Source organism: Simochromis diagramma, unplaced genomic scaffold (assembly GCF_900408965.1).
Source record: "Simochromis diagramma unplaced genomic scaffold, fSimDia1.1 OVJJ01000304.1, whole genome shotgun sequence".
NCBI lineage: Eukaryota > Metazoa > Chordata > Actinopteri > Cichliformes > Cichlidae > Simochromis > Simochromis diagramma.
This window is the reverse complement of record NW_024387030.1, coordinates 4,593,398-4,607,929: the sequence shown is the minus strand read 5'-3', so window position 1 is coordinate 4,607,929 and position 14,532 is coordinate 4,593,398. Positions and strand designations below refer to the sequence as shown.

General features: G+C 40.1%; 1 protein-coding gene across 1 annotated transcript in view; it reads left to right on the top strand.

The window, feature by feature from the left end:
* Nucleotides 1–14,532, top strand: part of map4k5 (mitogen-activated protein kinase kinase kinase kinase 5) — a 28,072-nt gene that overhangs the window by 7,391 nt on the left and 6,149 nt on the right. Inside the window, 26 exon segments of the mRNA XM_040042601.1 lie at nucleotides 1,327–1,417; nucleotides 2,483–2,547; nucleotides 2,667–2,722; nucleotides 2,812–2,859; nucleotides 3,858–3,900; nucleotides 4,007–4,079; nucleotides 4,338–4,469; nucleotides 4,580–4,642; nucleotides 4,764–4,845; nucleotides 5,788–5,904; nucleotides 6,681–6,765; nucleotides 7,504–7,575; nucleotides 8,588–8,646; nucleotides 8,848–8,909; nucleotides 9,922–9,966; nucleotides 10,061–10,103; nucleotides 10,198–10,408; nucleotides 10,529–10,552; nucleotides 10,672–10,757; nucleotides 11,141–11,182; nucleotides 11,393–11,477; nucleotides 11,562–11,569; nucleotides 11,571–11,642; nucleotides 13,523–13,583; nucleotides 14,118–14,120; nucleotides 14,292–14,397. Of these exon segments, the coding sequence (XP_039898535.1) occupies nucleotides 1,327–1,417; nucleotides 2,483–2,547; nucleotides 2,667–2,722; nucleotides 2,812–2,859; nucleotides 3,858–3,900; nucleotides 4,007–4,079; nucleotides 4,338–4,469; nucleotides 4,580–4,642; nucleotides 4,764–4,845; nucleotides 5,788–5,904; nucleotides 6,681–6,765; nucleotides 7,504–7,575; nucleotides 8,588–8,646; nucleotides 8,848–8,909; nucleotides 9,922–9,966; nucleotides 10,061–10,103; nucleotides 10,198–10,408; nucleotides 10,529–10,552; nucleotides 10,672–10,757; nucleotides 11,141–11,182; nucleotides 11,393–11,477; nucleotides 11,562–11,569; nucleotides 11,571–11,642; nucleotides 13,523–13,583; nucleotides 14,118–14,120; nucleotides 14,292–14,397 (1,834 nt within the window).

Here is a 14,532-nt window from a genome sequence, read left to right as displayed (position 1 = left end):
AGTCTTCTTCTGTGTCACTTAAAATAATGTGACGCACGAAAATGTGTGCTTTCTGCTATACTGAGTTATATGTAGGAAAATCAAAGGCATATAGATAGTGTTTGGTTTATTTTAAGACACGACTCGTGTATTGTTTAAATAGTTTGACTCGTGTTTGCATTCCAGGCACGTGAAAAAGCCTAAACTGTCCCAGACAGACTGAAAACAGGTTGGCTGTACACAAGTTGGCTAGTTGCTTGCAAAGTGTTTGTGCACAATAACGAGCCGCTGTGCTTCAGGAAGTTTTTCTGCTGATCATGCTTTCTTTCTGAGTATAACTAGCCCTGTATCAGAAAAGCTGACCCCAAACCACCTGGTTTGGTGTCTGAAGCACAGTATTGTTGTGTAATGCAGCTCAGTTTAATTTACTCTGATGATTGTATAACAGAAGCAAAAAAAGAGGTCTGTTCACATACCACCTCAGTTACAAGAATTCACAGGTTTGACCACAGCCTGGAAAGGAAATAAGTTTGTTTTCAGTAATTTCCTGTCACTACCAATGATGTGCAACCTACTATTTATTTAAGCAGAGAGTATATTTATGTGTGAATCAAAGAAAGTGGATTTTGTTCATCTGCACGTAGCGTTTCACTGGGAGAAAAGCTTCATCAGTTTGAGTACTTCTTCATTTCCTTACCTGGATGATTGATCGCGGAACCAAAGACATTTATATATGAACTTAAGCTTAAAGCATTGCCTGTGATGACAGTCATAGAGTGTAGTTGATCTTAACCAGCTGTTAATGTATTCCAGGGCTGTCTTTCTATACACAACTGGGACAGCTGAGCTTACATATTTTTGTCTTTTTGCTTCCTACTGGTTAAATGTGGTGGTGATCTTTGCTGAGCTGGAATGCTGCTTTGATAATGACCTATATCACATAAACTTTAAAACCTCTAATGTCATTGAGTGTTCTGTATCCTGCTGTATTTACACAGGGATAAAATATGGTGAAACCTTGGCAAACATGAGAAGACTTTTTGTTTACTGAACTGAAAAGATAACAAAGAGAAGATTTAGGGTTGTTTTTTTGCCTTTTTAAAGCCTAAAGTTTAAGGAAGATGCAAGCATTGTCACACGCTGGATGCTTGTGTGGTCGTTTGTGTCAACAGACTTTAGTGCCCAAAAAACATACTACCTCTGAGGGTTTTTACATGAACTTTTAAACTAAATGGTTTTTATTTTAAGACTGCAGTAATTTTTCATTTTAAAACAAAGCAGGGCAGAAAATGAAATAAACACTTTTTTTTTGGTCCGTGTGTCTGTGATTTCTCTCTCTGTTTCCAGGGGATGACTTTTCCATCATACAGCAGGAAATCTTCATGGTGAAGGAATGCAAGCACCACAATATTGTGGCCTACTTTGGGAGCTACCTCTGGTAAGAGCCAGCACAAAATGCTCCTGCGTAGTCATTTTACCCTCACAGTTTGTTTTCTTTTTTTCCTCACTCTCACAGCCAGTCGAGTGCATAACATTTGTGGAATTCATATGTAACTGTCAAAAGGATTTAACAAGCCACTGCCTGAAACTCACATGATGTATTTAATTACTTAGTAAACCTGTGTGTGTGAAAGTATGACTCAGACTCTTCAACTGGGCAGACGGGTGCTGACTAGGCCTTTCGGTGCCAGGATGCTATTCTTCTGTTTTAATGGAGTCCATGATTTGTGGCCGGTATTTCAGAGGAAGTTGGCCCGGTTCCGCCCACATCTTCCTTAGACTTCCAGCAGGTTTAAATGGAATAAAAGCCTCTGAACTATTTTATTTGGCTGTTCATGCAGAGAGCTGTATGTCTTATCTCAGCAGGCATGTCTTATGTGGCGTTGCCACACAGAGCTCAACTGGATACAGTAAAGCGTTAATGAGCAATGAACTGTGCATTAATTATTATAAAACTACCTTAATTTAATCAAAGGAACCCCTGTTTATCTGGGGAAATTTTAAGTTTCCTGTTGACCCCTTTAGTTACCTGAAATGGTTTCCATGACCACCTAAATGTTGAGTGAAACAAGGTGGCAGTGAGCAACCCCTCTACTGGTTCACGTGTCGTTTTTATTAGGACTGCAACCATTCTCTAAATTATAAGGCCTTGTTACTGTTTTCGGTCTGTTTTTATATGTTTTTTAGGGTGTAGCGTGTGAACAACAAAGCTGAGAGAACCTCACAGCAGCGATCGCTTGTTGTATTTTCAGCACACGCTTTACCTGAAGGCTTTTTAGACGTTCAGCTTTCATGTGAAACAGGAAGAAACTTTCTATGGAGGATTCATTTCCAGTTTCAGAACTCTTACACCTCTTATTCTTAGTTGTTTTTATCAGGGAGCAATTTTATTTTATTTTTTCTAAAACAAGCTTTGCAGCTTGTCAAAATGTTTGTTTGCTCTGGTGTATTTTGTGACTGCATAAGTGGTTAAAATGTTCTTAATTCTGCTTTTTTTTTCTAGTCGAGAGAAACTTTGGATATGCATGGAGTACTGCGGGGGAGGATCTCTGCAGGACATCTATCATGGTGAGCTTTAGTTTTATTCATACATGGCAAGGTGCAGACATGAACTACGTTTTATTGCTATGCACCTTGTGCCATCTCTGTCTTCAGCCCTACTAACATTGAATGAATGTGTGTAATAGTGACTGGACCTCTGTCAGAGCTTCAAATAGCATACGTCTGCAGAGAGACCTTACAGGTAATTTTACTTGGAATATTTTGGGGAAACGTTACAGAGTTTGTGGTTTCAAATGTGGTCATTACGTAATGCTGTGCCTTCCTTTACAGGGTTTGGGATATCTCCACATTAAGGGGAAGATGCACCGCGATATCAAGGTACAATTGGTTTTTATTTCATTTTCTTTGAATGTGAATTTTCTGTCCTTGTTGTGGCTGTTCTAACATATCACATACAAACACTGACCGTCTGATGAAATTTTTAGCAGTAAATTTCAGAACATCTCAAGAAAAAGCAGCAGCACAAGTAGCAGTTTCAGTACTATTAATGTCAGCATGAATGCACTGGTGGCCCTCAAAATGGGGCAGAGGTCGGACATGGCAGCAGAGGTGTAAAACCAAAGTCACAGGAAAAGCATAACTGGGTGTGCTTGCTCGGAAGCATGTGACTGATGCTACTTTTGCACTTTTGAGCTGAAGTTAACTTTGCTCGATGCATGCACTAAAGGCTGGAACTTCGCTCTCATGTGTTATCATAAAGGTCAGGGCTGGATCTATTATCTTTTTCAGCTCTATGCAGCAAGCACTTCCTGTTTCCTCTACTCTCACCGCAGGATGCCACCAGAGACACCGTCAGTCACAGCCAGCAGAAACAATATTAGTGAAACTATTAAAGGCTGTGATACTACTCCAAATTTACGAGACGCCAGGATAGTAACATGCCGGGTGTTGCTGAGAAATCTTTACAGATATAAAGCTGTTATTGTGGTTATTTCTGGCCCTGTATTTATCTTTTTAGACTCTGCTTGAGCGACTTTACGTCATTAACATTATAAGATGATCCTTATCTGCTTTGATATAGCTCTTCAGTTCAATCTCTGAAACACTCTTTAAGCCAACTTTTTCTGATTGGCTCCCCCTCGCAAACAGAAGGTTTGAGGAGCAGGTGGGCGGAGCTCCTATGCTCACAGCAGTACAGTGTGTGCCTGAAGTGATCATATTGAGATCCATAATAGATACAACTGTTTGAATCTAATGTACATTTTTGAAACATTGTTTTACATGAGAATCAAGCTTCATTCTAATGTTAATAAATTATTGTTGTATGTTTTTTAAATGGATTTTCTCAGCATAAATCAAATGTTTACTCTTTACAGGGTGCCAACATACTGCTGACAGACAACGGAGACGTGAAGTTGGGTAAGTTCCTCTTCAGCATCTTAATTCTTAAGAACCTGAACTCCTGAACAGCCTTTAGCTGTATGTGCATTACATAATCTGAAAAGCCCTGTTATCCTTCTTACAGCTGACTTTGGAGTTGCAGCCAAAATAACAGCCACCATTGCCAAAAGAAAGTCCTTTATCGGAACACCTTATTGGTGAGTGTGTCATCCGTGTAAAACAGGCCCTTGACAGCTTTTGTTAGTCTGGTTAAAGAGCGCTGGTGAAAGACTCTAAGCCTTTTCAGCTCCATCCTAGAATATTTTTCACCATTTTCTAGATGAAAGTTCAATGTCACACGCTATAGATGTGTAGACCCTGGTACATTCAGGCCTCTGCTCTTTCACTAAAGCTGACTTCTGCTTTTTATTCTAACAAATGAGCCACTGCTAAATCTCTGTCCTCACTTTCTTTAGGATGGCTCCTGAAGTAGCTGCAGTGGAGAAGAACGGGGGCTACAACCAGCTGTGTGACGTCTGGGCTGTTGGCATCACAGCCATAGAGTTGGCTGAGCTCCAGCCTCCGATGTTTGACTTGCATCCAATGAGGTATGTTTTACTTCCTCCCCATAAATGATCAGTTAGAGCTCCCTTACATAATATATTAATACATTTTCCTCCTTGGCGACATTAAATCCTCATTCCTTTATCTGCTGTAGGGCCTTGTTTTTGATGTCGAAGAGTAGCTTCCAGCCTCCGAAGCTAAAAGATAAGAGCAAATGGTGAGTGTTCCAAAGTAATCACAATGCTATTGTTGGATTGCGATATAATTTATACCTTTATACCTTGCTCTTAGATAATATGAATAATCACTGTTTTAAACAAACTTATCTTATCCAACAGGTCTCCTGCCTTCCATAACTTTGTGAAAGTGTGTTTAACAAAGAACCCAAAGAAGCGGCCCACTGCAGAAAAAATTCTAGGGGTAATAAATATTACTCTGGTTTTCCATGCGTGGTTGAAATGTTCAAAATAAAAAAAATATAGTGCAGTATGAGCGCTGATGTTTAAAAAATATGAATGTTTTCGGAGAGTCTGTTGTTTTTTGCAGTGTCTTCTTCGTCTTCTTTTTTTCTTTTGCTTGTTGGCCTATGTTCCTTTGCAAATCTAAAACACCTGACAAACAAATAGAAGTTGTCATTCTGTCCAAATTCAGCAGAGCCTTATGAACCCCAGCTGGCCTCCTCAGCTTCTGTGTGGTTTGGCTGACTTTCTCAGTGTTTGGCTTGCCGTCAGACTCTGGCCTTGAACTGTTTTCAGTGTTTCGTATTTATTAAAGCTTATCTTAGTTTCAGCTCTTTAGGATGGGAGCCAGAGTTCAGTTAGCACCTGTTTCTAATTTTTAGGTATACAAGCACAGTGTATTCTCGTCTCATTAGTACAGCGTGTATCTCTGAGGATAGTTGCATCCCAGAAGTCCTGGAATGTGATGATTTATCCTTATAGCTAGGAGTTGGTGATCTGTAACAAGCTTTTGGGGTAGAACACCACCTACAATCTGCAATCTGAAAAGAAAGTACAACCTCTTTAAATACAAAAGTTTTATGCATCAGGACATAATAAAAGTAATGGGGTTCTTTGCATGTCTTAAAGTTAGGTAAATACAACCTCAGATGATGTCATTATTTAACAACTCGGGTAGTATTTCCCTAAATTTAAGACCTGATAAGGTCATGATTTGTAAAAAATCTTTGAACTGACAGAGAGTGTGCTTTCCTTTTCATCCACCCCCACATGAATCTAAATTCTTTGCTTCTATACCTTTATGACTCTTATGTGTCAAATTAGTGTCAGGTGTCTAACACAAACAGCTGTTTTCCTGTTATGATCCTGGTAAAGATTCCTAACTCTTTAGTGTTTCTCCCAGCATGTGTTTATGGCTCAGACGGGTTTGACGAGGAGACTTGCCATGGAGCTTATTGATAAGATGAACAACCCGGACAACCACCAGAATTTTGGAGAAATGGATGAGGATGACCTTGAGGTAATAACTGACTCCAAATCATATATAGAAATGTGTGTTGTTAGGAGATTGTCTAAGAAAATCAAAGCCAACCCAGTCAACAAGCTAGTAATCAGAAATATAAACACACAACTTTTATTTATACCCTGAAAATATTAAACCTGTAATGCAGTTCTTGGTACATGTTTGTTTGAACATGTTTGAACTTGTTGCAAATAACTGATTTAAAGAAGTACATTAAACTATCACTTGCTGTTTGAGCTACACGACAGATTCTTATCAGTGAATGTAAATATTAGAATGTGTGACATGTTTTCAGCGGTGAACTATAACCAGCGAGCTTCTTTCAGGTCTTTCATGTTCCCCTAAAACTTCCCTTCCCCCTGTTCCTGATTCTCTCCAATGACATTATTATTCCGACTGGATTCAACATCACATCTATGTGGCAGCCAAAGAGGTGGTACCAGCGCTTTTTAAAGGACCATTGTGCTTTTCTCCCACTGACAGCAGTAGCACTGTCTTGGCCACGATGAGTGAAAAAACTCTAAAGGCTATTGACTGCAAGCAATAGAGCTTGTTGCAAACAAACAGCCACTGGGATGCATAATAATGTGATCATGCTCCAGAAAAGCTGGTCTCAGCTCAGCTTTAGCTAACCGTAACTCAAATTTTGTAGATAATCTAAAAAGATAATGCGATAACTAATAATTACACACTGAATATTATATAAGCTCCTAACATTTTACTGTCTTCTGAAGTGCTGCTCCCTCAATAAAAATTCTGTCTTTCACCATCAGTTTCAGGGAAACAGCGAAGTCAGACACACCATCCGCTCCACCAACAAGCATGCCAGAGCTGAGAGGACGCGCTCAGAGATCGACTGTAAGTGAACATCAAAGCTAAATGGATCATTAAGGCCAGCCCCTCTCCGCAATCGCTCGCTGTGCTTCTGTCCTGTCGTTGGTTTGCGTGTTAGCTGTTGTGAGTGGTTAGGTCGATCTAGGTCTGGTGGCATCACCAAGGGTCATTCCTTTAATCCTGCAGCAGAGGCTGGCACCTTTCCAGGCCACAGCACGTTTTGGCGTGTCTAAAAAAAAAAAAAAAAAAAGTCTGTGGATTCATGGAAGAGAAAGTAAAGTCGCTTGTGCTATTTTTACATGTTAAGTGTTGTCTCATCTGTTGCTCAAGGAATCCTGCAAAATAGCTTGTCTGAAGGGTCTCTGAGTTTTCCTAAAAATATCAAGTTTTTAGCCAGAAATTGTTTTCAAGAATTTGGCGATGGGTCCAGTTGTCACAGTTCTACATCTTGCCCCCTGCCCCTTCAGGGAAGCTGTGTTTTTTCTTTTTGTTTTGTTTTTTTTGTGTCGCCGTTAGTTGTGATAGATAAAGCCGAATGCAGTGTTGTGCCTTTTGTGTCAGTAGTTTGTGGCCATGTCTTCATTTCACCATTTTAGAATGACCTAACAGCTGCCTGGCGTTGAGATAGGTGTGGTATTTATACCATGCTGCATTGTGTTTTGTGCTGGTCTGTGCTGTGATCGCTTGTATCAGATGTACTTCTTGTCTGGTTTCTTTTATCTAAATTTCTCACTGTTATATGACCTTCCCTCCACCATGAAGCAAACAATGGAACAGACCAAAGAGAGCCACCCTCAAGTCCTAGCTTCACTGAGGGACACAGGGTGGATGCAGGTCAGTGTGAGAGTAGTGAGACAGTGTGTGTTTGTCTAATTCCAACCCTCACCCCTAAGATTTCATTAGAAATATGATAATGTTGTAGAAATGGAACACTCGGTTTGACATTTAAATGGTACTAATAAGGCGATTTTTGTCTGCATGGAGTGGCTACCTAATGTAACTTCAGCTTTTTTGTAAGGCTGAATAATTTGGATATTGTGACATCTTGGTTCCTGTTAGGCTGACTGACTTGAAATTGCATTTAAATGACTAATCTTACCCTGACAAGAAAGCAAAGCTTGCCTCGTAAGACTCACCTGATCACTCGGCTTCAATTCTTTAAACTTTTTTATTGTTTTTCTTACCTCCCAACCTCCACACTATCTGCATATGTTGAGAAGAAAAACATGGGAAAGGGGAGGTGGGGAGGGATCTGTGGTCTGAATTCTTTAATACAACGCGTCTTTGTTAATGCGAAGGTGATTATGTGGGCTGATTTCTTTCACCTTCATAATTACAGCCGAATCATGTCGTATTTATACTGGACAGCAAACCAGACACCCTTATTGGATCAACTGTTTGACAGAATGCAACCTGAAGTCTAAACTGCTGAAGAATCTGTCCTGTGATGTATCTGTAATTCATGTTTCCTCACACTAATATTTCCCCAAAGGGAACAGGTCTGGTCAGCGTCAAGTTTAACCTGTGTCTGTCTTTAGTGAGCAACTCGTCTCGAAGCTACAGACCAAACATTCAAGTCGTAACATCGTAAATCAGTGAGAGATCTCTGTAGTGTTTTGGCAGGTTCACTGTTGTGGAAGCAGATGATCTGCTTTGGGTTTGTTCTTACACCTGTTTTTAGGTTAGGAAGGAATTTTTTCCCCAAGTTTTCTGGTACTAATGCCCAATGTTGATAACTCCAGTGTTTTGTGTGTGTTGAAGTGTTGGATGCTGATGCCCTCTAGTGTCAAAGATGTGTGCAAAGAAAGGGAGAAAAGAAAAGAAACACCATCTCTGTTTTTTACAGTTGACAAGCTCCAGTTTAAAGCACCAGTACAGAAGGAAACTGCGGCTCATTATGAAACGGTGATTATCATGTTCTGTTTAAATCATGTTCTGTTTAACACTAATTTTAGTTTCTGTTTGTAGTCTCTGTGTGTGTGTGTGTGTGTGTGTGTGTGTGTGTGTGTGTGTGTGTGTGTGTGTGTGTAGTAAAAAGATATCAAGTGATTAACAAAACTGCAGCTATGTAAATATCTATTTCTGTGAATGTATGCTTTTCCACAGGATGTCAAAGATAATGACTTCTCCCCCTGGAGTCCTTTTGCAGAAGGAGGAATAACAACCAGGTGATCCATGGAAACTGTTGTCATGGGAACTGCTCCCATTTACCCCCAGTTGTTCTCGTTCAGTCTCTACCTGGTTTGTCTTAGATAAATCGCCTCATGAGGCTTAACCAGACAAAGGAATTTAAGGCAAATTAAAGATTTGTTGTTGTTTGGATTTCACATCGTCTGAGTTTGTTTTGTTTGTTTTTTTACTTTGAGACAGTCAAAGCATGTTAGTCCTAAAGGAACTACTCATTCTTGATTCTCTGTGTATATAGATTTTCTTCACTGTGTCTCATATTAACATGCTTGCTCACTGGACCTAACCTATGCCTGTACATGAGCTCACTCCCCTACTCCCCTTGCCCCCCTTTTGCACTTTGAAATGTCACTTTGGTCTTTAAGCTCCCTCTCACATGTCCATGTGCTTTGACTGTTTGTTTGTTTTTTGGTTTTTTGTCCTCCTTCACCTTCTCTCTGTCCTCTTTTTGACTGTCGGTGTCGCTCTCGTCTTGTCCCTCGAAGGAGCCTTCTCAAAAGCGTTGAGGATGAATTGTTCCAACGGTAACACTAACACTGCATGTGCTGTAATAAGCTACGCCATCCAATCCACACCCTCCTTGCTACGCCACAACCATTTTTTCAGCGTGGTCCGCCCGCCTCCCTTTCTGCCTCCTCTTCATTCACCATGTGTGGTGTGACGATTACTGTAGATTTAAGCTGTGTGTACTGCTGTGATGTGAAGAGAAAAAGTGCTGAAGTGTCAGCCTAACCATTTTGGGCTCAACTGCATTGAAGCTGTTTTGAAACCTACTTTTAACTGGTAGTTTATAGTAGTTGTCATAGTCATAATAATAGCATTGTCCCCAGTAGGTTTAGGTCACCTCAAATGTGATCTAAAGTCTGTAGTAACACAGAATCTTCCCCTCATTGTTCTCATTCAAAGATAGGACTTCATATAAACATTTGCATTCCTCCTAAACCCAAATGAGTCTTACTTTCCGCGTTACTCATTACTGTGTGTGTCCTATAGGGGACACGTCGCCCATCTTGAAGATACCTTTGATGATACGGAGCGGTGAGTTATGCCATCAGATTTAAATTTTATCATGAATGCATGACCTTTTGTTCTGCTGGTTTACACCTTACTGCTAAAAATGGTTCAATTTCAGATCAACCATCAAGCCAGGCATTCCTCCTCCTCTGCCTCCAAAGGTAACACCTAAATTTAAAGATGTCTACTTTTGCTGTAATTTTTTTTAGGTTTAAGTAAAGATTAAATGTGTTGTAGTGTTATGTTTCTTCTCAGCCAACTTCAAGCACCTCATCAGAGGAAATGGGCCTTAACGATGAGAGGTCTGTGACAGTAAAGAGGTTCCCTAACTCGGAGAATGGACCGAGCCAAGTGGCTCGCAGACAGAGCACACCTGAGCAGGGCAACAAGGTGGAGAACTCATCTCCAGACCTCCTGTCAGCCAGCGTCAGTAGCCCCGGCCTTTTGTCGCACTCCTCGGATCCTGGTGAGTCTCAGCATATCTGTGTCTATTTCTAAATCCAGATTTATTCACAGTATGAGTCTGCATACCTTGTCCTCTTCATTTTTCTTCATAAGCGCTGAAATGTTTTATTTTTTTTGCAAGCTCCAAGTAAATCTGAACTTAAAGGTAAGGGAGCCTGATGTAAACATGGTTGATCTTTGGATTCACACCCTCCTTGTTTGACAGCGTGAACTGATATTAATACTGTGTAAGTGTAATTTTACCTGCCTGGTTTTTCATTACAGATAATGATTCAGATGGCAGTGTGAATGGAGGGAGTCCCAAGCCACCATCCAGTGAGCAAAACCGGAAGGAGAAAAAGGAATTCCCTGTGAGTTTATAGTTTCTGATTGTAACACATAATAGCTACATTTAGTCTCATTGGATTAAGGATAAAATGTCATGTGATAATACAACATACAGCCTACATTTGATACATGCAGTGCCTCCAGCTGGCTGACTGAACTCAAACTGAAACCTCAAATATGATGCTTTTCCTTTGTTATATCCAAATGTGGCTGGTTAATGGGGGAAACTTGGCATCCATTCATGTTTCATATTTAATTGACTTTGACAGGACACTCACACAAGCATTTTGTTCTTTTGCTTATTGTTCAGGCTGGTTTTAAAATTATGGAGCTAAGTTTAGGATAATTGTTCTGTCTTTTGCATCTATATTATCTTATGGTTTTCATTTCCTCCCCTCCTCCTTAGAAACCAGCTATCAACGGCCTGCCACCCACTCCTAAAGTACTGGTGAGTGAATCATTTGTATTGTCCTTCACGGTTCCCGCCGACCCGCTTTCACTGAGACTGTTATTAAACTCTCGTCTGAGCTTCTACTGTACATTCTGTAGATATTTGGGGTCCACAGAGCTTTCTGCTTTGTGGTTCAGCTCAGCTCATTAAACTCTGGCTGACATTTAAGAGGCTGCCTGCTTTGAGCTGTGCTGCTTTTCATTGCAGATGGGAGCCTGCTTCTCTAAAGTGTTTGATGGCTGTCCATTGAAGATCAACTGTGCCACGTCATGGATTCATCCAGACACCAAAGGTACACAAAGAGCAGTGAGCATACCACACACAGAGGGTTTCGGCTATTTTACTAACACAATGTTTTTTTTAATCCCTCTTCTAGATCAGTACCTTAATCTTTGGGACAGAAGATGGCATTTATACGCTGAATCTTAATGAGTTGCATGAAGCTACAATGGAGCAGGTAACAGCAGCTGAAATTTGCTTTTCTTGAAAATGAAATTGTAATTTTTTTGTGAAGCTCCACCCTGATTCTATTGCTGATTCTATTCTTTATGGGACGCACACAAATAAAACTGTTTTATTGAGTTCAGGCAGGAGTACACAAAAGCTGCTTTATATTATATTTATCATGGGTGTTCTACTGCAGCATAACTAAGGGATAATTCAGGATCCACCCATAGCTGAAAGCGTTATCAAAAATGAAAGTTTTCAATCTAATCTTAATAGTCTCCTGAATCCAAACTGGTTCCACAGGAGAGAGGCTCTGAAACCATTTTACTTTTAGAAATTCTAGGAAACACAAGGAAGCCTGCAGCCTGTGAGCAAAGTGCTCTGTTGAGATAATATGATAGTATGAGGTCTTCGAGTTACAATGGGGCCAGATTACTCAAGACTTTATATGTGAGGAAAAAGATTTTCAATCCAACAGGGAGCTAAAGACGAGACGCTAATATATATTTTCATAGTCCCTTTTGGTACTCTTGCTGCAGCATTTTAGATTAACTAAGGGATTTTTATGGAACTGTAAAAGCAGCCTAGAAGCAAATAATGCATGAATTAGTCCTGTATAGTTGTTTAATGTGCATATTGAAGGATATATCATGGTCAAAAATCACTGAATTCAGATCAAACCTCACTTTCATTTGAATTCAGAATTTGGAAGATGGATAGTAGCTCATCCAAGCCTTTATGGTAAATGGCTTGTATTTGTATAGCGCTTTACTAGTCCCTAAGGACCGCAAAGCGCTTTACACAACCAGTCATCCACCCATTCACACACACATTCACACACCGGTTTATATGCCTGTAGTTTAACTAATTAATTTTAATCTGACTTCATAGCTGAATATATAAAACACAGACGCACAGAGATGAGTGTACTATCAGAGGCCACGAGATCATTTGTAACCTTTGCTAGTGCGGTTTGTGGAGTGCACTCTGATGTACTCTGCATTCTGGCTGAAACTCTTCAAATAAACCATTCCTCTGCAAATGATCAGTTAATTGTTTGACAAATACTACTAAGAATTTTAGAAATAAGAAGTTTGGAGATTGGTCTATAATAGATAAGACCCCCAGTTTAAGTAAAGGCTTTTTAAGTTGTGGTTTAACTACAGCTACCTACAAAGCCTGTGATACATATTTTGTTAGAGATAAATTGATCATAGTTGAAAATTAAAATAAATTATTCATGGGCTGGCAGTTGTAGCCTGCACAAACTGGTCACAAATTATTAGTTCCTTCTGATTGATATACGTCCAAGCTGATCACGTTCTTTTATCAAATTTTGACACAATCATGGCAGAGAGGAAGAAACGAGCTTTCAACATCTCAGTCAGTTTGGGCTTTGTGCAAAGAACACCAGCTATTTCGGAACTTGAGTGCATTACACAATTCTAATAAGCAATGTGAGTTGATCTTAGTTGTTTAAATAATCAGAAGTGTGTGCATGCATTGTGGTGTTTTTTATTTTATTTTTTTAAGAATTTATTTTGACCTTTTAAGTTTTCATTTCTCTTTCTACTTCAGTGTCAAGTTGAGACATAATGAGCTGTTGTACTGAAACCCTGTGTATACAGAAAGCAGTCAGACATCTGCTAAAGAGTCAGACTGATAAACAGAACCGATCTCGTCACTTTTCATCTTTAATCATAATCCTAAAGTTGGTGGAGCAAAACAACCGAAACACAATAAAGAGTTTGGTACATCATAATGAATTATTTGTGTTTTGAGGTGTGGAGAAAACTTGCTGAGCTCTGATTGGACAGTTTGACTGTTGACTCTGTTCTTTTACAAGCCAATGTTCAGTTATTGAATTATTGTGTTTGAATCTCTGTTTAGCTCTTCCCAAGGAAATGCACGTGGCTGTACGTTATCAACAACAACCTGATGTCTTTATCAGGTAGGTGATGGATTTATAACAACCTCCTGCTTTAACAGCCACTGTCATAACCTGCTGCTTCTTTGTCCTGTGTTATCTGGCTGCCCCCCTGAGGCAACACATCCGCTATATCTGTGCCCAAAAATAACTGTGTACTTTGTTTAGCCCCAGAAAGCCTCTCTAATAGCTTTATACTTGTAGCAGTGACCCAAGAGGGGCACATCTGGCTTTACGGCCTGTCCCTTTACTGAAGAAACGCAGTTATATTGCTCTTTGTTAGTGTAGCCAAGGGTAGTGTCTTCCATATAGAAATCAGATGTGCTAGCTATCATTTGAAACCAAACTGTCTTCAATTGGATGTCCCAACGACTTCTCCTTTTCTCATCTTAAGAGTTGAAGATGGGATTATAAAGCGTCAGGTCTGCTTTCGGTTTTACCTTCAGCAGTTTGCACCTCAGTTTACTTAACCTCTGTTCTCTTCTCCTCTTCCCTTGGACACTGTCCACCCTCCTCTTCCCTGGCTTGATTTGATATTCTATTAACTGGCTTCATCAGAAGGTAATCATGACTCACATCATCATCATCACACTTCTGTTTTTACCCCTGTCCACATCTAACCTTTCTACATGTGAAAACTGCTTCAGGAGATCCAAGTTTGTCAAAAATATTTAGAAATTATTGCCCGTAATGAAACTGATGATGGGATACGCTGTGTCCCACGCTGTGCAGGTAAAACCTTCCAGCTGTACTCCCACAATCTCATCGGGCTGTTCGAGCAGATGAAGAAGCCGGGCCTGGCCGCTCAGTTCCAGACTCATCGCTTCCCTTTGCCCAAGTAAGCTCGAAAGGCCTGGTTTGGTATCTGAAACTCATAAATAAGATTATCTAACCGCATTTTCAGCAGGCGCCTGACACACTGTGATAAGATCACACCACTGGTTTTCTCATTTAAAGTGTTGCTGCTACGCCC